The following is a 24,495-nucleotide window of genomic DNA, read 5'->3' as shown; positions in this document are numbered from 1 at the left end:
GTATCTCACGACTGATCCTTCTTTTCTTTACTATTCTTCGGCACAAAAGTATTATCCTCAGGATACTCTGCCATATACCCCTGTAACTTCCAGAGATAGAGCTGCACAGGTATCGACCTCTGTTTCCCTAACAACAACAGAGAGTTGGCTTGGAAGAGTGCGTGCTTGCGCAAAGTTGCCATGTGGTCAGGGCCTAAGAGGTAATCGAGATCATGGACCGGCAGCCTCTTCTCCCACTTGGCATCGGGGACATCGTACGCGGCGAACTGTTGCACGGCAGAGTAACCACCAACCGCCCTGGGGCCTTTCTGGTCTTCTGCATTCGAGGGTATCCAAAGAAGACAGCCCCGCTTCTGCATCTTCTTGACGCTGTCCCAGGTTGGACACGGCCTCAGGTAGTCCCTTCCGTCGGTTTCATGCAGTTTGGCATAATACAAAAATGCGTTGACGACTTGGCGGCGCATGTTTTCGAGAACGAACTCGTCCATGTCAGACCGGAAGACGATTCTACTATTGGTGGCTCTTATGAAGCGATCTCGCCTAGCGAATAGCATAGGAACGGAGCCTGCGTGTGGTCCAGCCCCCTTTCGTTGGGGCGCGTTCTTGAGGAGGAGTTTCCTGGAGAGAACGTATGTTGAGGGGGGAGAAATCATGGGTTTTTTGAAGGGCGACTCGGGGGCTGTTGGTTCCGGTGTATCGGCTTGGCTGGCCAGGGTAGAAGTTTGTTGTTCATTATCTTGTTCCGGGTCTGCACCGTCTTTCTGGCTGGAGCCTTCCAATGGGCTCGAGGTCATATCCTCTGGTACTATCCATATGTCACCAGTTTCAGGATTGGAGACTGCATTGAAGTTCTGGAGGAAATATGACGGCAGGGTTGTGCGGGTGATGGGGCACATGCGAATGGGAGTCGCAAGAGCATGGGCTGTAGATTCGATCAGCCAATTGTTGTCTTTTGAGCTGGTACTTTATATATTTACCGTATGGGTTCTCTGCAAGTTTCCTCCGAGCCCTCTCCTTCAAGTCCTTTACCTTGCTTCTGTTCGGCTTTTCTTTAGGGCCCTTCCACCTCTTCCTAACCTCTGCGAAATCCGGGTCCATGACGGGTGAAATGGGCAGCTCGCCAGCTGACGTATTGACTGTCTTTCTCTCCCTGTTGATTGTAATACTATTTCCTTCGCCATCCTGACCTAACCCGCGCTCGAACTTGGCGGCCAGCTCGTTTTGTTTTCGATGAGCTCGATCGAGAGTCTCCGGGGCAATGCTCGCGCGGTGATGGCGGCCGCCGAGGGTAGATAAAAGCCGTCGACTCATCGCTTTGTAGCCTCTAATAGAGCGGAAACGGTCGTCGGGGTACTGGGCGCAATTCGAGGCTGCCAGCGCCGAAAGAGGAATGTTGCGAGGTCTCTTGTCGATGGTCTCAGTGACGTTCTGCAAAACGTGGGGAGCAGGGACCCTGAGGTTCACAGCTTTACACGCTTCGGGGCAATTTTTAGGCGAGACGCGTGGGAAGCTCGGAGCTTGGGGGCCCCCCAAATGCAGGGGTCAATAGTGTAGTAGCTGGGAGTTCTGCCGCCCACACAACGTCACCTCCACTTGCCGCCGTTTGCCGCTTCGCATTCCCTCCAGCTTCAACAACACACAACAGTTGGCGTCGCATTTCCGTTTTGCGCCGCCATGAACTGCCAACGGACACTATTCCGAGCGCTAAGGGCCGCGCCCGTTAGGCGACATGTTCGGGCTTTCACAAACTTCCCCGTTGGCGGACCAGTGAGCGCGCCACCGACCGGAAGCATCCCTCTGCCATACATCACCGAGGTCTCGGTTCGTAACGCATGACTCCTCCCGATTGCTGAGCATAACAGCTAACTGATCAGTCCAATGGATGGAGGTCATGTTAGTATTGCCATGCGCTGCGCGATTGAGCTGTTTCGTTGACATTGCAGTTAGACGACATCTTCTCAAAGCTGCTTCAGGTATAACGGTATAATTTTCTGGCTTTTGCACCAAAAAGCTAACGTTGCCAGGAACGAATCGTTTGCCTCAATGGCGCGATCGACGATACCGTTTCCGCATCGATAGTTGCCCAGCTGCTGTGGCTCGAGTCCGACAGTCCCGACAAAGCGATCACGATGTACATTAACTCTCCGGGAGGTTCAGTTTCGTCAGGTAGGACACTCCTGTTGGGATGTACGGGGAAAATGGCATGGCTGACCATTCCAGGACTCGCAATCTACGATACAATGTCATACATTAAGTCACCAGTCTCGACAGTTTGCCTTGGCGCGGCGTCTTCGATGGCGGCGCTGCTCCTCACGGGAGGCGAAGCTGGCAAGAGATACGCCCTGCCGCACAGCTCCGTCATGATCCATCAGCCTCTTGGTGGCACGCAGGGCCAGGCGTCAGATATTCTGATTTACGCGAATCAAATACAGCGCATCCGCAAGCAGATCAACGAGATCATGAAGCGTCACATCAACAAGTCCTTCGGACACGAAAAGTACAACCTGGAGGAGGTCAACGATATGATGGAGCGCGACAAGTACCTGACGGCGGAAGAGGCCAAGGAGATTGGAGTTATTGATGAGATCTTGACGCGGAGAGAGGACAAGGACGCAAAGGAGAAGGATTCATCAGAGGAGCAGAAGACCAAGCCATAGACGAGCCGCAAACATTTACAGCAGACCACCCGACAGTAAGCCAAATAACGTCATGAGTTCAGATATCCACCAGCAAAGGAATTGATTACAGGATTGCATTATGGAGGCCGTACATGCGTTGCCGGGTGGCCGCAACCCACAACGCGGATTCGGCCTGGAAAAACCGGGGCTGGTCCGGGACCGGAAGCATTCCGGGGTTAGCGGGAATAAGCATGACGTGAGCTTATTACATAAGATACATTCCACACAGTAAGGTAGCATTGATATCTCATGGATGATGGTAAGCTCAATTGTGCTTGATATGAGCTTGTAAAATGAGAAAAAGTACTGGGGAAATCAAAATTTGAGAAAAACATTCAAACCAGCAACGAATTGATATCATTATCTTAATTTTCAGGCTGTTTCTGGGTAATAAACCTTGCTTTTTATCACTCACCGTGAACTCACCTCATCCACTGTCTCCAAAGCTGCACCGGCGCCGGCTTACCTCAAGAACCTGGGGCCACCTGCAACAGCCAATCAGCATAATTCTATTTCAATGCGGGGAGTAGCTGGCGGGGAGCTCCAGAATTTTTGCCAGCCGACATCGCCCATATTGCCCATATTTCCGGGGGTTCCCAAAACCATCTTCAACTACGTGCGCCGTGTCCCTGTGACTGTCCCTGTGATCTCAGGTCTTCCCCTTCACCGCACTATTTTTTTTTTTCTCTCTTTCTTCCGTGACTCACTTGCTATACTATAAAAAAGAAGCGAGTCATTTGGTGATGAATTAATTGTTCCACCCGATTGATCACCACGAACAGACCAATCTCCTCTCTTCCTCTCTTTTTCTTTGCATTTGCTTCTACTCGGGAGGCTCGCTCCCCTGGTGATCCTTCGACACAATGCTCTCCCGAGCCATCTCCCGTCAGTCACAAGCTCTCAGAGCTGCGACGAGACGTTCCGGTGCTAGCAGCCATGCGTACGACTCTTCTCTTCATCGTCAATGACCTCAATGGCTAATAGAATCAATGATGCAGTCGCCTCCTCTCCTCCACCGCCGCCCGTCGCGCCAACAGCGACGAGCAGCTGAACAAGGTCTCCTCCAAGATCACCCAGCCCAAGTCCCAGGGTGCCTCGCAGGCTATGCTCTACGCCACTGGTCTCACCGAAGCCGACATGAACAAGGCTCAGGTTGGTATCTCGTCCGTCTGGTACGAGGGCAACCCTTGCAATATGCATCTTCTCGACCTGTCCAACATCGTCCGCAAGTCCGTCAAGGACGCCGGCCTCATCCCCTACCAGTTCAACACCATTGGTGTCTCTGACGGTATCTCCATGGGTACCAAGGGTATGCGCTACTCGCTCCAGTCGCGTGAGATTATTGCCGACTCCATCGAGACCGTCATGAACGGCCAGTGGTACGACGGCAACGTCTCCCTTCCCGGCTGCGACAAGAACATGCCCGGTGTGGCCATCGCCATGGGCCGTGTCAACCGCCCTTCCATCATGGTCTACGGCGGTACCATCAAGCCCGGCTGCACCAAGTCTGGCGAGTCCATTGACATCGTCTCCGCCTTCCAGGCTTACGGACAGTACATCACCGGCGAGATCACCGAGGAGCAGCGCTTCGACATCATCCGCAACGCCTGCCCCGGCAGCGGCGCCTGCGGAGGCATGTACACCGCCAACACCATGGCTACCGCCATCGAGACCCTCGGTCTGACGATGCCCGGATCCTCCAGCAGCCCCGCCGAGGACCCCAGCAAGAAGGCCGAGTGCGAGGGTATCGGTGCCGCCATCAAGAACATTCTCAAGGAGGACATTCGCCCCCGCGACATCCTCACCCGCCAGGCCTTTGAGAACGCCATGATCGTTGTCAACATCCTCGGAGGCAGCACCAACGCCGTCCTCCACCTGCTCGCCATCGCCGACTCCGTCGGTATCAAGCTGACCGTCGATGACTTCCAGGCCGTCTCCGACCGCACTCCCTTCCTTGCCGACCTGAAGCCCTCCGGAAAGTACGTCATGGCCGACATGCACAGAATCGGCGGAACCCCCGGTCTGCTCAAGTTCCTGCTCAAGGAGGGTCTCATCGACGGCTCCGGCATCACCGTCACCGGTAAGACGATGAAGCAGAACGTCGAGGACATGCCGGCCTTCCCCGCCGAGCAGGACATCATCCGTCCCTTCAGCAACCCCATCAAGCCCACGGGCCACATCCAGATCCTGCGCGGCCAGCTCGCGCCCGGCGGCTCCGTCGGCAAGATCACCGGAAAGGAGGGTCTGCGTTTCGAGGGCAAGGCGCGCGTGTTCGACGAGGAGGACGCCTTCATCGAGGCTCTCGAGCGCAACGAGATCAAGAAGGGCGAGAAGACCGTCGTCATCATCCGCTACGAGGGCCCCAAGGGCGGCCCCGGCATGCCCGAGATGTTGAAGCCTAGTTCCGCCATCATGGGTGCCGGTCTCGGCAAGGACGTCGCCCTGCTCACCGACGGCCGTTTCTCCGGCGGTTCCCACGGTTTCCTGATCGGCCACATCGTCCCCGAGGCCATGGAGGGCGGTCCCATCGGTCTCGTCCAGGACGGCGACGTCATCACCATCGACGCCGAGCAGCGCGTCATCGACACCAACGTCTCCGACGCCGAGATGGCCAGGAGAAGAGCCGAGTGGAAGGCCCCCCCTCCCAAGTACACCAAGGGTACCTTGAAGAAGTACTCTTCTCTCGTGAGCGACGCCAGCTCCGGCTGCGTTACTGACGGCCCGTTGTAAAAAAAAGAAAAAAGGGAAGGCAACAAAAAAGAGGAGGCAATATTGAGGGTTCTCTATTATTTTGGGCTTTTTTTTTTCTTTCTTCGGGGGCTGGCGGAAGGCAAGGCAATTAAACGTTTTTCTTTTTTCTTGTTTTCTAGAGTTTTTCTACTTGCCACTGTTATACCATCTTCTTGTACGGCTTTTCGGAAAACAAAAAGGTAGTCCAAAATCGGAGTTTTGTTTAATGGTCACTCTTGGCTCTCTTTTCACGGTACATATGCTACGTAGTATATGGGCAAAAAAAAGAAGTTCGTGACTGATAGAACATTTTTTTTTATCATCTTTGGAAGAAACGTACAGTACCTACCCTGAGGTGTTGTCTGCCATCTCCACAATTTCTAGCATTGGGGCTTGACAATGGCGCTTTGCGACTGCCTCCACAACAACAACACATCCGGAATGGTGTAATGGTCAACATTTGACGCTCTCATACGAGGGCTCCGTCAGGCTCGGGGTTCAATTCCCCGTTCCGGAATACCTTTTTTCTGCATCATCACAACTTCGCTTTTGTGTTTTGTACAGTCATCTGTTTTGATTGATGTCTTTTCCCGACAGGAATCGTGGTATCTGGATGTCATCCCTTGAAAAGGAAAAAAAGGAAAAAAGAAAAATAGGTTAAAAAAAAAAAAGTACACATTATACAGCGGGCGTCTGTAACCAAAAAAAAGAGATGCCGCTCATGCGCTGCTTTTCCCATCTTTCCTTGCCTACCGTCGTCGAGTTGAAACGCGGCGCATCAAGGCGAACCCCCTAGCTCCTAGCTATGCAACACTTTGCGAAAAACATGAAAGTAGTTCAGCCTCCCAGGTCGTCTGTCACTCGCAAACTCTCGTGACTCTCGTTCCAATTACATCCATCCACGCTCAAACACTCCTGGTGTACCACATACTCCCCAGTTTCACTTCTTCCGGCCGTTCCAGGCGTCGACAAACGCGGCCTTATCCCGCAAAGTGAGGCCGACACGCTTATTACGGCAAAGTCTGGCCAGCGCCTCGCCTACCTTGTCCAGCACGCGCTGCTCCTCTGTCGAGAACGACGACGGCTCGCCGCCCATCCTCCTTTGCGCAGAGCCGCTATCGGTGGAGGAAGACACTCCGTTGGTTTGGGCGGCAGACGAGTTGAGGATGCTCTCAGCAACACGGACACGGATGCAGGTCGTGGGGCGGGACAGCAGGTCCCAGAGGAACTTGAACCAGCGGCCGGGAACCGGGGTGGTGACGTCGGCGGGGGTATATCTGATGCTGACGGGGAAGATGTGAACGTCGGGCTTCGCAGCGAGGAGACTTGGGGTGAAAGGCAGGACGCCCTTGCCGTTGGTGGTACCACCCTCGGGGAACACGGCGATGACGCGGTCGGGGTACTTTTCGAGCAGGGCCGCGAGGTCAGTGAGCTTGGCACCCTGGCGCGGGGCGAAGCGCACGGGGGAGAGGGCGTAGAGGACGGCGCTGAGGAGGGAAATTCGCTCGACTTGACGGGTATTTGGGTAAGATGCCGTGAAGATTGGGTCGAAGATGGCGGCGAGGTAGATTGCGTCGATGGGCGAGGTGAAGTTGGCGGCGATGACGGAGCCCGGATGCGGGAAGCGTTGGGGCGGCTGCTCGGCGAGGGTACCACGCCGGACGCCATCAAGTTGCAAGTCGACCCACCATATCCCCGGGATGCCCATCATGCCCCAGAGGAGCACTTTGCGGACAGCCACGGGGAATGGGAGGTATTGTAGAAGGAGAAAGTAGGTGGCGACATAGGTGAGGAAGATGGGGAGTCGGATGAAGAAGAGGAAGGCGTGGAAGACGGAGGACACGGGGGAGAGGGGCGTCTTGACGGGGATGAAGGGCGAGATGCCGGAGCCTATGAAGAGATGTTAGACGAAATTCGGTAGAGATGATGTTTGATGGGGTCACCTTTGTCACGGAACTGGCTAAACTTCTCCATGGCTGCGGGTTTAATTCGAGGATAAGTATATTGGGCTGGATTGGGCTGAAGATCGTGTAAGTCGGGAGGGATCGGCGGAGGTAGCGGTAGCTTCGGAGGATATCAACGCGACATGAGCTCTAGCGCAAATGTGGTGGTCGGATTCGTTTGTGAGGGATTCCCTGCCGAGGGAAAGGAGCTCGAAGATCCTGGTGAAAGACGTGTGTCGTTGACAAGCAGCTGAAGAGTAATGGCAAAAATTACTGAGGCTTGAGAGACAACAACTGTGTTACCGCGTGCCTCTGCGCGGAAAGTTGGGACCTGGTTTGCTTTGATTCTTCTTTTTTTGGGGGGGCGTTCAAGACACAAATCTCAGGTGCGACCTAGCGAATGAGCTTCCCAACGTCATGGTGTGGCCCGGATGCTTATGGCATGTGAAAGAGGCCACACTTTGCGGTGGTGCCTCGACCTGGCGGTAGGGCAATAGAGAGTGGGTGGGTTGGTGGGTTGGTCTGGCGGCGCATGTGTCACGTCTGACCGCCCAAGTGACCGCTTTCTTTATTTGGAATGATGCCCCGCTTTATGTTTTTGTAGACACTGGACTCAGAAAATGGGCTTTGGCCTGAGGCATGGAATTATCGCTTCGCCTTTTATGTAAGCTCACTTAGATAAGCAATCTTAGCTAAGCTCCAGTGACATTAACCGCTGAATGGTTTTAATGGGTAAAGTGGATATGCACCTGCACAACCTCGTTGCCCCGGTACCCAGACTGCACAATTATATGTAAACACTCACACTTTGTGATGCGCCTCCACGCATCCCAATCGGGCAGCCCAGCAAACAAATCCGACACAGCTCGTGCACCCACACCCCTCCCCATATTCAATCATAGCTGTGGGCTTTTTGCGATTTGTCGTTGTATGCCTACTACATCTTCACAACGTCGTCTCCTTCCGCGTCCAGATCCGGAGCGCTGCTCCTCGTATCTTGCATCATAGTTCCTGTTATTACCCGTCGCGTTGATAGCATCCTCAACATGGACACCACAGAGAATACGGTGCGTCTCTGAGCAGCCCTCGACCGGAGCTCCTGCTTGACGTCGTGAATCGTCACTGACTGACGCCCTGAATAGTTTCGAACGTCCGTCATACACCCTCGAAGTAACCTCCCCCGACCGGGCGCCGCATCTTCTGGCTTCGGCCTCTCGGAAATGACTGATGCGCAAAACAACTCCCGCGCACAATCGTCAATGATTCCGCCGCCGACGGCCAAAGTCGGCTCATTGACCGAACTGAAGCGCCACGTCCCACAACCAGGTTGGTCTTCCAGGAGCGAGCTACAGAATCACGACGGCAGCCGCTGACTTTGTTTGCCTGCAGCGCAGATTTCAGACCCGAAGCGCGGAAAGACCCTCGCCGAGAGGGCAGGCGAATACCCGACCAAGAACTCTGCGGCAGGAACTTCTAGCATCGCCAGAGCAGGTTCCATCAGAGGACAGACGCTCGCTTCGGTAGGTTCTTTGTCTGTTTTGCCCTTCACGCCTCGTTCCCAGACCTCAAAGTTCGTCATCCCCGATGGAGTCCTCGAGCATCATCCCGCATATCGACATCTTACGTGTCACACGATGGATCTGTCTTCACTTTTGCCACGCTGCCTGGCGCTTTTTGCGGACGGCGGTATCCTTTGCTCCGCGAACTGCGATCTTGCAGAAATTGCTCTTTGCCTTCTCGCTCCACTGGGATCGCCACAGCTATGGTCACCACAGCCATCAGTCCGTCACAGACCGTCCAGCTTCTCAAACTCGGAGGGAATTTCCTCCAGCTGGTCCTACATACTTCCGCAGCGTGTCTGGCCGACTCCAGCTGTGGTTCGGCTCGCAACAAGACAATTCAGAGACCAGCCGAGGGATCCGACTTGTCATTGATGCGGACATGCAACAAGAGGCCAATCAACACTGCAAAACTGACGAATCCAGCAGCAGAAGTGACTATATTTCTGTACCGCTGGCTTCTCGTCGCTCCATCACGTCGTGTGCAATGCTAACTTGCTGCAGCTTAAGAATCCTTCCATTCTGTCTCGTCAAAATTCAACTTCAGCGACTTCCCGATACAACTCGAATAGCAATTTTTCGGCCAGCGTTGGCCCCGGAAGACATGAACGATCAAAGTCCTCGTTGGCCAGTGGCCGCCCTGTCCACGCACAATCGGTCTCGGGACAAAGTCGATCTCGAAACCCAAACTCGATAATGAGACCCAAGACGGCGCATAGCAACCGTTTGGAAGACGATTATGATGGACCAGTGGCACAACAGCACGGTACGACCCGACAACCCCCGCGACTGAATTTTCAACGCTCTTTTGATTTTTCGCCCTTCAAGACCAAACCTGTTCCTTCAGCACCCCAGGTTCAGTCGTCGCAAAGAGAAGTGTCTCTCAGTAGCCGGTTTGGTGTGCTGTCCATCAAGGACGACATCTTTACGGACTACACTCAAGATGAAGATCAAGTGGTTTTCAGCCAAGAGAGCAGCAATAGTTCCATGACAACTGCGGCGAGCACTACGCAGATGGACAACGTTACTATGCGCCCCTCTCGCAAACTGGCCGCGATACCGCCAGAGCTGTCACCGAAAAGGAGACAGGCCAGCCGCATGACGGATCCTGTCACACCTTCGCCAGACGCTAAGCGAGTGAAAGCCGACATGAACGAACTCCAAGAGGCAATCATGTCAATCAAGGCTTCGCGATCGCCGGCCAGATCCCCTTCTCCTAATAAGCCCTCGTTCTTGACTAAAGATTCTAACTTGACTCAATTCACAGCTTGGGACGTCGAAGGTCGATTAGGCGAGCTTGATTCTCAGTTCAAGAAGGTGCAGGATTCGATGAACAGCATGATTTCAGACAAGGAGTTGATGGACGAGCGAGTCGAGATGTACAAGAAGAGAAGTGAGTTATACACTGGGCGATGAGATACGAGAACTGACAGTTGTAGTATCCGAACTCGAAGCCGAGCGGGATAAGATCGCGGATCGGAACGAGAACTTACACACTGAACTCAACAGCATGCGAGAACAGATGCAGCGATTGACGATCGAATCAGAAACAGAGAAACGAACTCACAAGTACGAACTCGAGGATGAAGCCCGCAAGCGCCGTCATGAAGTGGATGAACTGCGAAGAGAGTTGAGAGACGAGGTATCGCGACAGGAGAAGAGCCAGAGTGAGGCCTTGGAAGCTCTTGAGCGACATTACAAGGTCATGCTTGAAGACGAGCGTGATAAACAGGAAAAAGAGGTTGAGAACCTTCGCATGAGGCTTGGAAACGAGCAACAGGACCTTCACCTCAGCCTGCAAAAGAAGGATCGCGAGGTGTCGGAGATGAGAGCCGTGATTGAAGGGCTCAAGGGCGACTTGGACCGTGAGCAGAGTCTCAAAAAGGGCCTCGAAGCCACCATCACGGAGCTCTCATCATCCAATCATCAACTCCAGGGCAGAATCAACTCCCTTGCTGGACAGGTCGATTACCTCCAGTCCGACAGCAAAGCGCAGTCAGACTCGTACACCCAGATGGAGGCGAGGTTGCAGGAGGCCCTACAGATCGCAGAAGTGGCTAAGGAGAAGCTTATCAAGGAAGAGACGGAGCGTCGCATTCTCTTCAACAAATACCAAGAGCTCAAGGGCAACATTCGTGTTATGTGCAGAGTGCGTCCTGTGCTGAGCTCTTCGGAAGGTGCGCCTGCACAAGTCGCATTCCCAGATGACAAGACCTCGGCAGAAATCGCCCTCGCAGGACCCGAGGAGGTCAACAGCATCTCCGGCAAGGTCACGAGGAAGAACTACAACTTTGAGTTCGATCGTGTCTTCGACCCCAGGGCGCAGAACCAGGACGTCTTTGACGAGATCTCCCAGCTCGTGCAGAGCGCGCTTGATGGATACAACGTTTGCATCTTCTGCTACGGCCAAACGGGTTCCGGCAAGACGCATACCATGTCGTCCCAGGACGGCATGATTCCCCGGGCGACACACATGATTTACGAAACCGTCACCAAGCTCAAGGAGAAGTCGTGGACGTACAGAATGGAGGGATCCTTCATTGAGGTGTACAACGAGGAGCTGAATGACTTGCTGACTCCCAACAGCCGCGAGGGGCGCAAACTTGAGATCCGCCATGACGATGTGCGCAAGCAGACCACAGTCCTCAACTGCAAGTCTGTTAGTCTGGACTCGGCCGACACAGTAGAGATGATGCTCGACGAGGCCCAGAAGAACCGATCGGTGGCGGCGACCAAGGCCAACGAGAGGTCTTCGCGTTCGCACAGCGTCTTCATCCTCAAGCTCGTGGGCTTCAACTCGGCGACAGGAGAGCGATGCGAAGGCACGCTGAACCTGGTGGATCTCGCCGGATCCGAGAGGCTGAAGCACTCACAGGCCGAGGGCGACAGGATGAAGGAGACACAGAACATCAACAAGTCTCTGTCGTGCCTCGGCGACGTCATTGAGGCTCTCGGCAGGGGAAGCGGGCACATTCCGTATCGTAACTCCAAGCTGACGCATTTGCTGCAATACTCGCTTGGAGGTAACAGCAAGACGCTCATGTTTGTGATGGTTAGCCCGTTGGAGACTCATCTGAAGGAGACTCTGACAAGTTTGCGTTTTGCTACTAAAGTAAGTGTGGTCCGAGACAGAAGCTGAAATGAATGTGAGAAACTAACAGGAAATAGGTTCATAATACCCATATTGGCACCGCCAAGGCGATGAAGAAGGTGTAAATGGCCAGCCATTTGGCTAACAGAGGCGTTCTTGGATGAGTGTCATTGGCGATTGGCGTTGGGTTATTTGTTGCGATGACAGGGGCATTGTTGAGGTTGTACATTTCATAGAAATACGTACAAGTACGATTTCGAGACATTCAATACAGCCAAGGGCGTTGTACAAAGGATATGTTTTTGTGTAGATGAATGAGAGAATACCTGGTGTGATGTGACTTCTTAACTGAGGCGGTTCTCATGTGAGACTTAGGAGCCAGAGCCATAGGCGGAAGATACAGAGTAGTAGTAGCGGTGGTGCGTCATCCCGGCGCGCCCCACGCGTAAAGCTGCGGCGCGTTTCTACAGGGCTCTCTCCAACTGCGCCTCCCCTCAATGGCTTCATCCCCCCCCCTCCCCCCACCTTGTAACCTCCAACAGCTTCAACTGCGCTCGACTAGGCTGCACAATTGGGCCAACAAAGACCTGAAACCGGCGGCAAGGAGGGTTGCATTTATTTCTTTGATAGGGCACATTGTCCGACAAGGCAGTAACAGCATCAATTAGGCGTTGGATCGATATTCTACTCTGCATACCTAGCGAGAAGTCCTTAAATCATCAATTCCCAAAGATTCGAACCCAACTTCTAGCCTCCCGACCGATTCAGTTGGTCAACTACAACGGTTGATCCTTTTATTCGACTTCGTATCAATAAATAGCGATAGCAAAGCTTGGAGAGGACACAGTCGGAACGAAAGCAGCGTTCATTGAACCTTACATCGTTACTCGACCTTGCCGCGAGACCGATCATGATGCGCGCAAAGAACAAGGGCTTGGACGACTCGATCTGGGCGTCCAGAGGAAAGTCATCAAACTACTACAATTCATCATCATCATCATCTTACCGTTCGAGACCAAACCCGCCATCGACGTCTGTCATAACCCCTGCGACGCCGCAGCCCCCTTCCCCAACGAAACCCAGCCGCAACGACTCTGTAAATACCAACACCAACACCAATCCTTCTCCTCCTCCTCCTCCTCCTCCGACACCTACTCCCGCCTCGAACACTCCCCGCTCAGTCACCCCGAACCCGAGTGCCGCTGCAACCAACGGAACCAAGCCGCCCCCCTCGTCCCAGCAAGAATTCAAAAGATACATACAGATCGTCCGCCGGCTGAAGTGGAAACTCCCGTATCTCTCCCACGGATACCACCTGGCAATAGCGAAGCCGGGAGACCCGCTGTTCGGGGGAGAGACGAACGCGCAGGAGGCGGAGCTGATGTTCAAGCTCGACTTTTACGAATACTACATGCTTCTCGAGCGCGCATTGGTGCATCTTCTGGGCGTCTTTGGGGCCACCGTCCCCCGGGACGCGAGCGAGCGGTGGATGCCGCCTGCTGCGAGGAATGGGGCAGCAGGGTATTCTACGCATACGTACCACGAAAACGTGCTCGCCGTGCTGCAAAGGGAGGATAATCCGTTACGCGAGGCGCTGGGGTCGGGGGAAGTGCTGTTCCACCTGTCCCGCGCGAAGGAGCTGCGGAACCGGTGGAAGTATGCCGAGGAAGCGTCTGGCGCGAAGAAGGAGGAGACGGGCAGGAGGAGGGAGCGGGACGGGACGGCTCCGCTGGAGAGCTACGACCTTGACAGGATTTTCATGCACGTGTTTGCCGGGTTTGACGCCGGGTACGCTATTGCCGAGCGGCGGGTTGCGGAGGATTCGGGGGTGAAGGCGGGTGAGATGGGTGGGTATGATTTCGGGAAGGAGATGGAGATTGAGGAGGACGAGTTTGATTTCATGGTTGAAGCTATGGATTGGGAGGCTGTTTAGCGTGCGTATGTGTGTGTGTATGTGTCTTGGATGGGGGTTCACCGAGGGCTTGTTGCTTTTGGGAGGTTTTTTTTTTTTTTTGTTTTTCTTTTCTTTTTGATCAGTTCTGCATGCATTGTTAGACGATACCCTGTCAAAAGTGTCGACGGTAGAGAGACCAAGCATGGCCTGGCATATTTGATTTTATACGGCATATTGATGTTACGAGGTTGGAGATTAGCGGATGCTCGGACTGTGCCGCCAACAATCTGAGGGATGGTTTGGGTGTTGTCTTAGATGGTGGTCATCGGCTACCTCAGTTTGAGGTTGTCTCTGGCGTGCGGGGGCCGGTCCCTGGGCTCCGGGATCCGGGATCTGGATCATCTCTTTGAGATCGCACTCCCGGACTGACATGGTTCTGACCGGGTACAGCAATCTGAGTTACGAGTTGGCGAGCTTATCAGGTTTCTTGGAGCTGTTCATCAGACTACCTTAGCATCGATGATGCATAAGAGACACTGTCGAGCCTGGGATCCCACCTAGTAGTATAGCCACCGACTACCATCGCCATGCATGCCAGAGATGGCGATGAAGCCAAACTTTTTTTTTAGTTTCTGGTTTCTACCTTAGTCTACTGATATCAATCGCGGCTCTACGGACGACATGAAAGTCCGTCAAGGCCTTCATCTCCCGGGTAAACTCTCCCGCCGGTTGGGCAAAAGAACTCGGTCCCGGGTCTGTCAATCCCTCCGGAATTTTAATGACTCGATAGACGATGATGAGGCCCTGCATACTCCCCCTACTTTCTCTCGATACGCCGCCGTAAGGTGCGCTACTCGATGCGAATGTTGCGAAGCGAACGAGCTCGTTTCGTAACCCCACACATCCAAGTTATATCGTGATCAACCGACACACGATGCAACTCTGATCTAGGGGACCTGCCATCGCTTGCGCGGGATGCTTTTCCCGTCCTTCCAATCAACTTGCAGCAGTATCATGTCGGTGAACTGTCACCAGAACCGAACCCGTCTAAGCGAGAAAAGGGAAAGGCTCCCCCTGGTTGAAAGGGTGGCTCGGTTAGACACTTGCAGAAGCGAGGAACTTGCATCTATCTGTGTTATACTAAAACATAGTGCAACAACTAGCACGTAGTAAATTCGTCTGCTCTCGCCACCCCAACGAGCAAACAAACCCCTCCCCTCCCCGATTATCCAGAGAGTCAATTAACCCATGATCCTTGTCATCGGCCCAGGCTTAACGTTCATGGTTTCACCTTCGGCTACTCCATCTGCCGCGCACCGTCTCCAAACTAGCGGCGGATCTATGGGGGTTTTGTCCCCACCTTGGGGCCATCTTCTGCCCCAAACGCCCTCCGCCAGCCCCTCGATCTCGTCGTCAGAGTATCTGTATTAGCAATGATTTGCGTTTGACCTGATTGGATTTCCTAGTCGCCTACACTGCGTACGTAGCGTGGCATTGAAATATGTCAACGGCAAGAGAGAGGGAGGGGAAACCAAAGGGTTTGGCGGGAGGGGAATAGAGAGGTCTAATCGTATTCGGAATCGTCATCCATTCATCACTGAGTTCTGGTATCCCTGTCTATTGATGTTCGTGGTGAGTTTAGGTTCTAAAGTAATAAGTCTCCTCCCGCCGTTTGATTACTTTCTTGGAGAAAGAGGGGAGAGCTATCATTTCCATTTCTCTGGGAACTTGTTTTTGGCGTGGCTTTCCATCATCCCTGACCTCGGATGGTTCTGCCCGTGCGCCAGTGACTATCTATAGCCAACTCTTCGTCGTATCCCCCTTCTCTTGACGTTCTTGTTTGACTTTGATCTCGAAAACTGTCACGACTGTCTGCTCGGAAACACAGTGAACCAGACTAGTTACATCATTGCAAGTCAAAACGATAAACAGTCAACAATGTCGCTGGCAACAGCTGCGTCCGCGGCCCTTCACCCGCAGAACTGGCCGACGAGCATCTGGGTTCTCTTACTTACGGGCGTGGCCTACGCCGTGGGGTTTCTGGCCTACCGTCCTTCGTTCCCGCGCAATGCGCCAAAGCTGTTGAAGGGCTACCCGGTCTTGGGGGCCCCGAGGTTCTTCACCGACCGCGGCAACTTCCTGTCGGAGGGGAAGCGGTTTGGGCGGTACGGGAACTGGAGCTTTTATTTTGGAAAGATGAGGATTGTCGGGTTATCGGGGGACCATGGGCGACAGCTCTTTTTTGAGAGTCGTGATTTGGATTTTACCAAAGGGTAAGTAAGTAAGCTGCCTCTTCTGATCCTTGAAAGAAATGGGGTCGAGGGGGGGGGCTTCGTGGACAAACATTTGGGGGAGAGATGTGGGAGCGAGACTAACGGCGACAGCTACGGCGCCCTTTTCAACGCGACTCCTCACATCGAAGTGTCCTCGGATGCCTCGAAAGAAGAAGACTTCTCCGGCAAGTTCAACCGCACCATCGTGCGTCTCCTACACAAGGAACAGCTGTGCAACCGTCTGCACCGCCTCGTCAACGACACGCGCGACACCAACGACCGCCTCGCTTCCCGCCCGGACCGGATCAGCGACCCCTTTGAAGACATGTACCGCCTCGTGTTCCAGCTCACGATGCGCATGGTCGGGTGCGACGAGATCGCCGAGAGCGACGACCTGCTGATGAAGACGGTGCGCATCTTTGAGAGCATCGACGCCGCGAGCACCGCCACCAAGGTCATGTTCCCCTGGATGCCGACGGTCGGGCATTTCAAGAGGGTCTACAGCGGCGCGCAGATGTACATGATTCTCGAAAAGGTCATCAAGCAGCGCAAGGAGCGCGGGGTGGAGGGGACGGACGCGCTGCAGTACCTCATGGACCGGGGGGACAGCACGGTCGAGATGGTCGCCTTCATCGTGGGCGCCCTGTTCGCCGGGCTGATCAACAGCGGGATCAACGCCGCGTACCTGTTGTGCTTCCTCGGCGCGGACGAGAAGTGGTACAGGGAGGTGCAGAGGGAGGTGGACGGCGTCATCGCGAAGCACCGCAAGAGCGAGGACGAGTCGCCCGAGGACGTGCTCTCGAGGTTCGAAGTCGAGGACTGGGAGGCGGAGTTCCCGCTCATCGACCTGGGGCTCAAGGAGACCATTCGGCACTCGATCACCGGGTGCGGGTTCAGGTACAACGGCACCGGCAAGGACATTCCCATCGGGGATTCTGGCGAGATTGTGCCGGCGGACTCGTACGCCGTGTATCAGTTTGACGATACGCACATGGACGCGAGGTTCTTCCCGGAACCGTCGAGGTGGGATCCCGGGAGATTCTTGCCGCCCAAGGACGGTAGTAAAAAAGAAGCGCAGGGATTCTACGGATGGGGGGCTGGACGCCACCCATGCTTGGGAATGAGGGTGAGTCTTGCATTTCCTTTTTCCTTTTTTTTTTTTTTTTTTTTTTTTTGCTTTGCTTTGATTTGTCGGTCTTGGTCAGTGAGAGGTGTGTTTTGAAGATGAATTTGTGGCTAACGAGGTGACGCGCGTAGTTTGCTAAGCTGGAAACTTGGGTCACGACGGCGCTTTTTATTGCGAGATTCGACTTTTACCTCTGTGATGAGAAGGGAAATAAGATGGACAAGGTGCCGGAGGATTCTGTTGATAGGAACAAGCACTCGGCGTCGAAGCCGAAGAAAAATCTGTACTTGAAGTATACGCCTAGGTCGTAATGGTTAGTGAAGGATGTGGAATGTTGTAGAATGAATCGATTGAAGCCCGGCTTACTACATATATCGGAGTCGTAAATATGTGACGGGTGACCTGTAATGATTGTTGTTATGGTTTTGGTCGAGAATGAAGTAGATGGCGTTGCATGTGGATGATCTTGCACCTCTTCCGTCAGTGTCTTTCGGCGAAGATGTTCTTTAAAACACAACATTGTCAGCCCCGAACTTAACCATGTTCCCCCGAAAACTGAACTCCCGAACGCCGATGCGGAAGGGCCCCGCTACGTGGGGCGGAACGGCTGCGATTGGTGAGTGAAATGCAGGTCCGGCCGTAATCGCATCTCACGGCCACAATCTCATGTCATTTCCAGATCTGAACCTTGATTGAACCTACCTCATCCCAGCTCCACGCGGATTTTGTCCTGTATCTTTCGTCGGATCTCTTTCGTATATACCTTTGATATCCTCTACCACGAAATCGAGGTAAACAAAACAGCAACTCACGCTGTCGAGGAGCGCCACGGTAACAACAAAAGGCCAAAACCCCGCAGTGGCCCCCTCGATCAGACTCGGACATTGAAAGGGCACGGTCCGGACCGCAACTCCGAACGAAGGGGGTGGGAGAGGTTTACACTATCCCTCGCGCCACCCAGTATCCGGAATCAGGGTTCTCTCACTTCATCATCAGTTCCTCGTCAGATCTCACTGAATCTCAAGCCTGAGACCCGGGGGGAAGTGGAAATACCACCACAAAAAAAAAAAAGCTGCAACGATGGTCGTCGTAACGTACCAGAAGGAATGCGACGTCATCCAGCCCGCCCTGCCAGGTATCCAGCACGCCACGCCACTTTTCCTCTTTCACGACGGCGGCGGCACTACTTTCGCGTACCACTGCCTTCACTCGCTCAACCGCGCCGTCTTCGCCATCGGGAACCCCCATTTTCAATCTGGCACGGCGTGGGATGGCGGCATACCGGAGATGGCGAGGGTGTATCTGCGCATGATTCGCAACACCATCGCGTCGGCCGATTATCCCACCATGGCACCGTACTCGGTCGCGGCCGACGGCTCGAAGAAGTGGAAGATTCTGCTGGGAGGCTGGAGCCTGGGAGGGCTCACGTCCATCGAAGTTGCGCGCCTTGTCAACACGGGCGGGAACGAGCTCGGCTTGAGTGAGGATTCGGGCGGCGTAGAGGTCGAGATCGTTGGGCTGGTGATGATTGACAGCATCTATCCGGTCTGGCCCGCCAACTCGGACCTCAAGATTGGGATTTGGATGGACGGCGACGAGCCCGAGGCGAAGAACCAGAGGCTGGCGAAACGGGCGATGAAGGTGGCCGGCAATATGGTCAAGGCGTGGAGGATGCCGAGGTGCGGCGCTGCTTTCAGGAACGCCATGGACCATTTGGAATCGGACGGCGGAGAGGAAGTCTACAGGTCGTTTTACGGGACCCGGAAGGAGAAGGAGACGCCCGAGGTCATCTGGGACAGGCCGCCTAGAGCCGTGCTGGTGAGGGCGACGGAAAGCATAGAGATGCCCCCGGGGGAGACGAGTGCCACCGATGTGTATCGCGGAGATCAGAAGTTGGGGTGGGATGGGTACTGTCCTGGGTTTGTGGAGAAGGTTTTGCCCACCAAGGGGAACCATTTCAACATGTTTGCTTGGGAACATATTGACGAGATTACGGCGAGGGTTGTGGAGGCGTGTCGGATCATAGAGAACGGCAATTAAGGCCACAAGCAATGAGAACTGGGGGTATACAGGAATAGAGGCGTACCATATAAAAGACATTAAGGTACGCGGGAAAACGGAACCATATATAGAATATCACATTAGGAACCTAGACCAAAGAACATAGGTTATACTTGCATCTTGTTAAATCCTCCCTTCTACCGTCTCATTCATTGACAAAGGTCAATTAGAGGCTTCAGATCATGGAAACAAAAAAGCATCTGAATGAATGACTAGTGCAGATGTGGTGGAATTACAATTAGAGGCAAAAATGTGCATCCGCCGGGGTTCGAACCCAGGTCTCCGGCTTTCCTGCAGTGGGAGGCCGGAATGCTAACCACTGCACCACGAACGCTTTTATTGACTGATGCCAAGGATGGCGACAGGAAGTGTCAATAGGGAGAGTCGGACGGGAAGCTACTGTTTTGTGGTTTGGGAAGGAGGAGCGTGGTCTGCTCCTGCTTGTTTGCTTCACAACAATAGGAAACCGGAAGGCAACATCGGCAGACCCACTCCGAGATCAACCTTCCTCGGCCGCCCGGTCCACGGAAGCGCCTCGTCTCTCACTGCTCCGGCTTGGCAACAGGAGGGTGCAGAACTTCGCTTGTTAGCCGGCATCCCGTTTGACGTTCGACGGGACTGGTGCCAGTTAATATAGTAACTCTGGTAGCCGAGAGCGGTACAGGTAGATTGACCGACTTGCGGGATAATACTGACGTCTGGAAAACGTCTGGAAAACGTCTGGAAACCGTCTGCTGGCTTTGCGACGCTCAAAAGCCTCATCTTCTCACTATACCTTTCCTCATCCTCTGGATTTCGCTAGCCCTGGTAGTATCGATAGTCGGCCACTTTGCGACTGTGGGAACCCCTAGTTTGCAGCGTGGTTCCCCGCCGGCAACACCACCGTCTCCTTTTCAACAACCACGACAGCCGCCGCGTTCTTCTGAGCGCCCTCGATACGCGGAGTCGCCACCCCACCCCTGGACCACGCCTCCATTGGTGTCGTCAAGACTTTGCGAAGTGCCCCAAAGCCGTACGCGACGATGTACATCATCAGCAAACTGGACATGGCCCAGATAGTTGCCACAACCTGGAAGATGAGCCACGGCTTGTCCTGCAGAGACTCGCCAAAAGTGAACCCTATTTTCTCCTCAAACTCAACCAAGGCGGTAGTGAAATTTGCCCTCGACTCGGCATTCTCAAAAAGACCCTCCTCGCCAGCCGCCATTTCTTCCTTATCGACGCTGTTCATAGCCGACGCAAATAGGAAGAAGCCGCCGAACAGGACGAGTAGGAAAATAGTGAAGACTACGCGCGCGAGATATAGCAGCCAGCTTACGGAAAACAGAAAGAGAACAAGGGCGCCGTGGGGCGAGCCGTTGTCCGCGGTCGCGAGCCACGTCGCCAGGTTGCCGCTAGCCTGGGCCCGGGGGGCGGATGAGGCCGTAGGGGTAGTGGCTGCGACGATGAGCTTCGCAACCAGGAACGTAAGCAGCGAGGGGAGAGCGATGAGTTGGACGAGGCCTGGATCCTCATTCAGTGCCGTCATACCAACAAGGGTAAGGATGATGAGGCTCCATGTGCCGAGGAAGAACACCGCCAGACCGGTGTAGAGCCACGATGTGGCTTGACGGAAGACGTTGGCCATGGCCGCGATGAGGCAGGGCTGAGCTGAAGCCTGGAACGTAAGACAGGCACCAAGACAATCGACTTGGGCTGCATGTAACGTCAGTCGGTGCTGTTGAATGGGTTTCTGTAGGGGGCTCACTGTTGTTGTTGACTTTGTCTGTCGGCTCGGCTAAGCTACCAGAATTCGCTCCGCGATCGAGGTTGATTGAGAGAAGTGGAAAAGGAAAGGGGTTCAAGGGTGCCTGGAATTGTGGGGCCACCTGAAATACATTTGGTGCATTGGTCGTATCTGTATTTTAGCTCCGTTGCGGTTAAATCCCTAGCTAACATGATCCCTTAAGAAATACATCCGAGGCATTGCTCCCATCCAAAGGATGATATCATAAAATGACAAATTTCTGAAGATACAGTCCGCTCTCGGGCGTATTTCATTTGCCTCGAGGCCCGGTTACCATGGAGTAAGTAGGCTTTAGCTGGCCCAAGGAATTCGTCAGTGCATCGAGCCCCCAGATTAGGAAACACTACCACATATAGGGTGTGATTGAAGGTTTGAGAGCTTCAGTAAATGCGCACTTCAAGGCCTGCAATGCCCGTTAAGGATTACTCAGTGAGGAGAACCCTAAATGAGGATTTTCTTTCATGACTAGTAGCGTTTCCCAACGGCATTCAACCAAAGACTTTTTCTTACATTTAGGAATGGCCCATCTTACGAAGAATGTCCACGGTATTTCAGTCTCAGGTGGCAGCGATCAACAATACATTTCCTGTTCATAAAAAAATCATAAAAAAAAAAAAAAAAAAAAAAAAAAAAAAGAGAGCTCTTTTTAAGTTAATTTGTGATCCGCAAATCTAAGTAGTCGATTCGACTAAGGCGCCGTGTTCGATAGGAATTACAAAATCCGCTCGAGTTCATTATCAGACGCCAGTAAAATTGTGGCCCGCATCGGGGATGAGACTCAGCACTTGCCCCGCACCGGAGCGACGTAACATTCGTACGAATCCTTCATGACCGTTCTAGACAGCTAGGGGCAGGGCAGTGAATGTAGAGATCCTATTTCAATGTCGACATCAACCTTTTGCGTACTGCTTGTCTGAGTAACTTGTTGTGTTGATATCGGCTCTGCAAGATCTGGTTGATACAACTCGCTTAGCTTGTGTAGTTGTAGTGTTGCAGCGGCCATATCATTAACAAGAGCGGCAGAATGAAGTGCCATGCGTCCCATTGCAACTTCCACAGGGCAGCCAAAGACGACCAAATTAAGCAGAATGGCCGCAAATCTTTTCTCAGTCTCCCACTACCGGAGCCCTCATCCCTTGTCATACGAGCTTAGATGAATGTTGCTCAAGTTTCGTTTACATCGTACAGAGACGAACACTCAGCCTGCCGCTCGAGGACTAACTTGGTCATATGGTTAGGCAAAATAGTCCAAGTAGCAAGTAGCGCATGTTCAGCAATACTTATATCATCATCTTCAAGTACTCCCTAGAAAAGTTGGAAGCAAGAATCTATGTATGTTGCAATTCGCGAATTGTACAATAAAAAAAATCAAGTGATTTTCAACTATTAGATCTAAACGAATTAATCAACTGCTTCAGATATTACCCTTATTACGCGCATCTTCAACTTTAGGACGGATTGCCTCCAAGTTAATTTCAATGAGCTTGGTCAATAATGCACAAAATTTCCAGGACTCTGAGCTCTTGAAAAGTCCAGGCGCGGAACGACTTGAGAAGATTCAGTAAGAAAGAAATTCAAAAATTCACGACATGTGCCAGAATCCTGTGTCTACTCTGTAGCGTTATCCTCAAAAAGATCTTGAATGCAGGCTTGCCTACGGGATATGGTTCCCGACCACCTCGCGGCCTCGGTTGCTCCACCACCGTTAGCCCCTGGTCTCGAGCTAGTGAAGAAGGGTAAGGCTTCGCCTGCCGGACCTTGTTATTGAAATCATGGTGACTCTGCGAACGGCAGCTTGTATTCTTTCGGAAAGCGTGCCGGCGTAGGCTCCGCTGGGCGTCGGGGCCCTACGGCCCGACCGCTTGCTGATCCCGGCTTAGGTCTTGGCTGTTGGTGGTGGCAAACCTACTTTGATCTTATGTTCACGGGCTGGATGTTCGGGGAATGGCCGAAGCACCGTTGGTCTTACGATGCCGGGCCTTTACTTTTCACCTTCAACGAAACCATTACTGTAAAGATTCAAGAAATGGCGAGACATAGAGAACACTGCTCAACATGAAATGATACTGGGTGGTCTGAGCAGATTCGCGAGAACAACCTCACAGAGACTGAAGAACATGGTGAAGATTTAGAGGCTGAAAAACTCTAATTCGGTTGCCTGCTAGGTAGTATGCTATCGCAAGCTATCAGCAAGGTGGGGGAGCACAAAAGTTCTGGGATTCTCCCACAACTAGATCCAACAGGCGGGGCTGTCACTATGTATGGTCCCACCAAATGACACATCTCCATTGTTTACGCTCCGTCTTAGCAGTCAACGAGAGTGGTTTACCTTGTTGCTCTAAACATTGTGTCAGCAAAATGAAGTAGCTGGGCCATTCAACAGTCATGCCAAAAGATGGGAACATGCTTCCATCGCTGTGGCACCACCCGGCGCTGTCACCTGCTTCCTGCACGTTCATGCGAACTCATCGCCAGAATTGGTAAAAACAACATGAGAGACACTTCTCGCCAACACCGCAAAACAGCCATGGGCCAACTCACACATTCTAGCCCCCGGACACTCTCTGACTCGAGTGGTTCCCGCCCCTGAATCGGCCAATTGGGAGGGGACCTTAGCTGACCTCAACCACCAAAAGATTGATAAAAAGCCTTGGCAGACAAGGCAGGGAGAAAAACTCCTCAGATGCCTGTCAGACATGCCATCTGAGGAACCTCTACGACTGGGCCCTTGGCAGTTGACTTGGTTGGAACACCTAGTACACGCCCACCGGCGCCCCTTCGACGGGACCCTCCGTCCTCATCTTATCAGATCCGCTCTTGCATAGCGCCAAGCAGAAGACAAAAAATTTTATCTGATCCGTGGCCAGCCGCATATGCCAAGACGGCGCGAGGCGAGGAGGGAGGGTCGGCGAGAAGTCCAAGTCGGCAGCCTGTTGGCCAGCGCCGAGATCGACATGCACTCGCGTCGTCTTCCAACGCTTTCTTAATTTTATTACACTAACACGACATCGGGTACCCATTGCCCAACATTCACATACCCTTTTGGGAAGCCTTGGATGATGACTGCGGCAATGACCTTGCCCGGCTAGCCAACAGGACGATCCCGCCAAGTCTTGCCTGTGGATCTGTCTCGTGCAAAGTCGGAACTGACACTCCTGACTTGATGTTACCAAAGCCTTTTAAGCCCTAGTTAGATGAATCTGGCGGCATTTTTCTACATGCTGAGCCGCAGGCAAGTGTCCCGTGGCTAGCCCGATGCCGGTGGTATACCCATGTTTTGTCCAGAACTCTATACGAAGTTTCTCGTTCGGTTATGCAGTCCCGTCGCGTGTTGGCATGGATGAGAATGTTACG

General features: G+C 53.3%; 9 protein-coding genes across 9 annotated transcripts; 6 read left to right on the top strand and 3 right to left on the bottom strand.

The window, feature by feature from the left end:
- Positions 1-5: 5 nt before the first annotated feature.
- Positions 6-1,311, bottom strand: CTRU02_211860 (esterase-like protein; the record flags this gene model as incomplete). Its single annotated transcript, XM_036725512.1, has 2 exons — positions 6-922; positions 978-1,311. The coding sequence occupies 2 exons, from the start codon at positions 1,309-1,311 to the stop codon at positions 6-8; spliced, it is 1,251 nt and encodes a 416-aa protein (XP_036582717.1).
- A 363-nt stretch (positions 1,312-1,674) lies between these two features.
- Positions 1,675-2,657, top strand: CTRU02_211859 (ATP-dependent clp protease proteolytic subunit; the record flags this gene model as incomplete). Its single annotated transcript, XM_070205730.1, has 5 exons — positions 1,675-1,821; positions 1,875-1,893; positions 1,948-1,973; positions 2,019-2,166; positions 2,221-2,657. 5 exons carry the CDS (start codon positions 1,675-1,677, stop codon positions 2,655-2,657), a joined length of 777 nt encoding a protein of 258 aa, XP_070060543.1.
- An 884-nt stretch (positions 2,658-3,541) lies between these two features.
- Positions 3,542-5,408, top strand: CTRU02_211858 (dihydroxy-acid dehydratase, mitochondrial 1; the record flags this gene model as incomplete). Its single annotated transcript, XM_036725510.1, has 2 exons — positions 3,542-3,618; positions 3,677-5,408. 2 exons carry the CDS (start codon positions 3,542-3,544, stop codon positions 5,406-5,408), a joined length of 1,809 nt encoding a protein of 602 aa, XP_036582715.1.
- Positions 5,409-6,348: 940 nt separating this feature from the next.
- CTRU02_211857 (acyltransferase-like protein) lies at positions 6,349-7,382 on the bottom strand (the record flags this gene model as incomplete). Its single annotated transcript, XM_036725509.1, has 2 exons — positions 6,349-7,298; positions 7,352-7,382. 2 exons carry the CDS (start codon positions 7,380-7,382, stop codon positions 6,349-6,351), a joined length of 981 nt encoding a protein of 326 aa, XP_036582714.1.
- Positions 7,383-8,571: 1,189 nt separating this feature from the next.
- CTRU02_211856 (kinesin family protein) lies at positions 8,572-12,126 on the top strand (the record flags this gene model as incomplete). The annotated part of the gene is made up of 6 exons (XM_036725508.2): positions 8,572-8,677; positions 8,741-8,875; positions 8,916-9,367; positions 9,415-10,303; positions 10,350-12,022; positions 12,079-12,126. 6 exons carry the CDS (start codon positions 8,572-8,574, stop codon positions 12,124-12,126), a joined length of 3,303 nt encoding a protein of 1,100 aa, XP_036582713.2.
- A 785-nt stretch (positions 12,127-12,911) lies between these two features.
- CTRU02_211855 (uncharacterized protein) lies at positions 12,912-13,934 on the top strand (the record flags this gene model as incomplete). Its single annotated transcript, XM_036725507.1, has 1 exon — positions 12,912-13,934. One exon carries the CDS (start codon positions 12,912-12,914, stop codon positions 13,932-13,934), a length of 1,023 nt encoding a protein of 340 aa, XP_036582712.1.
- A 1,899-nt stretch (positions 13,935-15,833) lies between these two features.
- On the top strand, positions 15,834-17,605 carry CTRU02_211854 (cytochrome p450 6a1; the record flags this gene model as incomplete). The annotated part of the gene is made up of 3 exons (XM_036725506.1): positions 15,834-16,168; positions 16,259-17,294; positions 17,426-17,605. The coding sequence occupies 3 exons, from the start codon at positions 15,834-15,836 to the stop codon at positions 17,603-17,605; spliced, it is 1,551 nt and encodes a 516-aa protein (XP_036582711.1).
- Positions 17,606-18,374: 769 nt separating this feature from the next.
- CTRU02_211853 (thioesterase domain containing protein) lies at positions 18,375-19,334 on the top strand (the record flags this gene model as incomplete). Its single annotated transcript, XM_036725505.1, has 1 exon — positions 18,375-19,334. One exon carries the CDS (start codon positions 18,375-18,377, stop codon positions 19,332-19,334), a length of 960 nt encoding a protein of 319 aa, XP_036582710.1.
- An 868-nt stretch (positions 19,335-20,202) lies between these two features.
- CTRU02_211852 (uncharacterized protein) lies at positions 20,203-20,982 on the bottom strand (the record flags this gene model as incomplete). The annotated part of the gene is made up of 1 exon (XM_036725504.1): positions 20,203-20,982. One exon carries the CDS (start codon positions 20,980-20,982, stop codon positions 20,203-20,205), a length of 780 nt encoding a protein of 259 aa, XP_036582709.1.
- Between the last annotated feature and the right edge of the window lie 3,513 nt (positions 20,983-24,495).

The sequence above is a fragment of the Colletotrichum truncatum genome, assembly GCF_014235925.2.
Source record: "Colletotrichum truncatum strain CMES1059 chromosome Unknown Contig_0008, whole genome shotgun sequence".
NCBI lineage: Eukaryota > Fungi > Ascomycota > Sordariomycetes > Glomerellales > Glomerellaceae > Colletotrichum > Colletotrichum truncatum.
The sequence above is the reverse complement of the archived record's forward strand: the minus strand, read 5'-3'. Positions and strand labels throughout refer to the sequence as shown.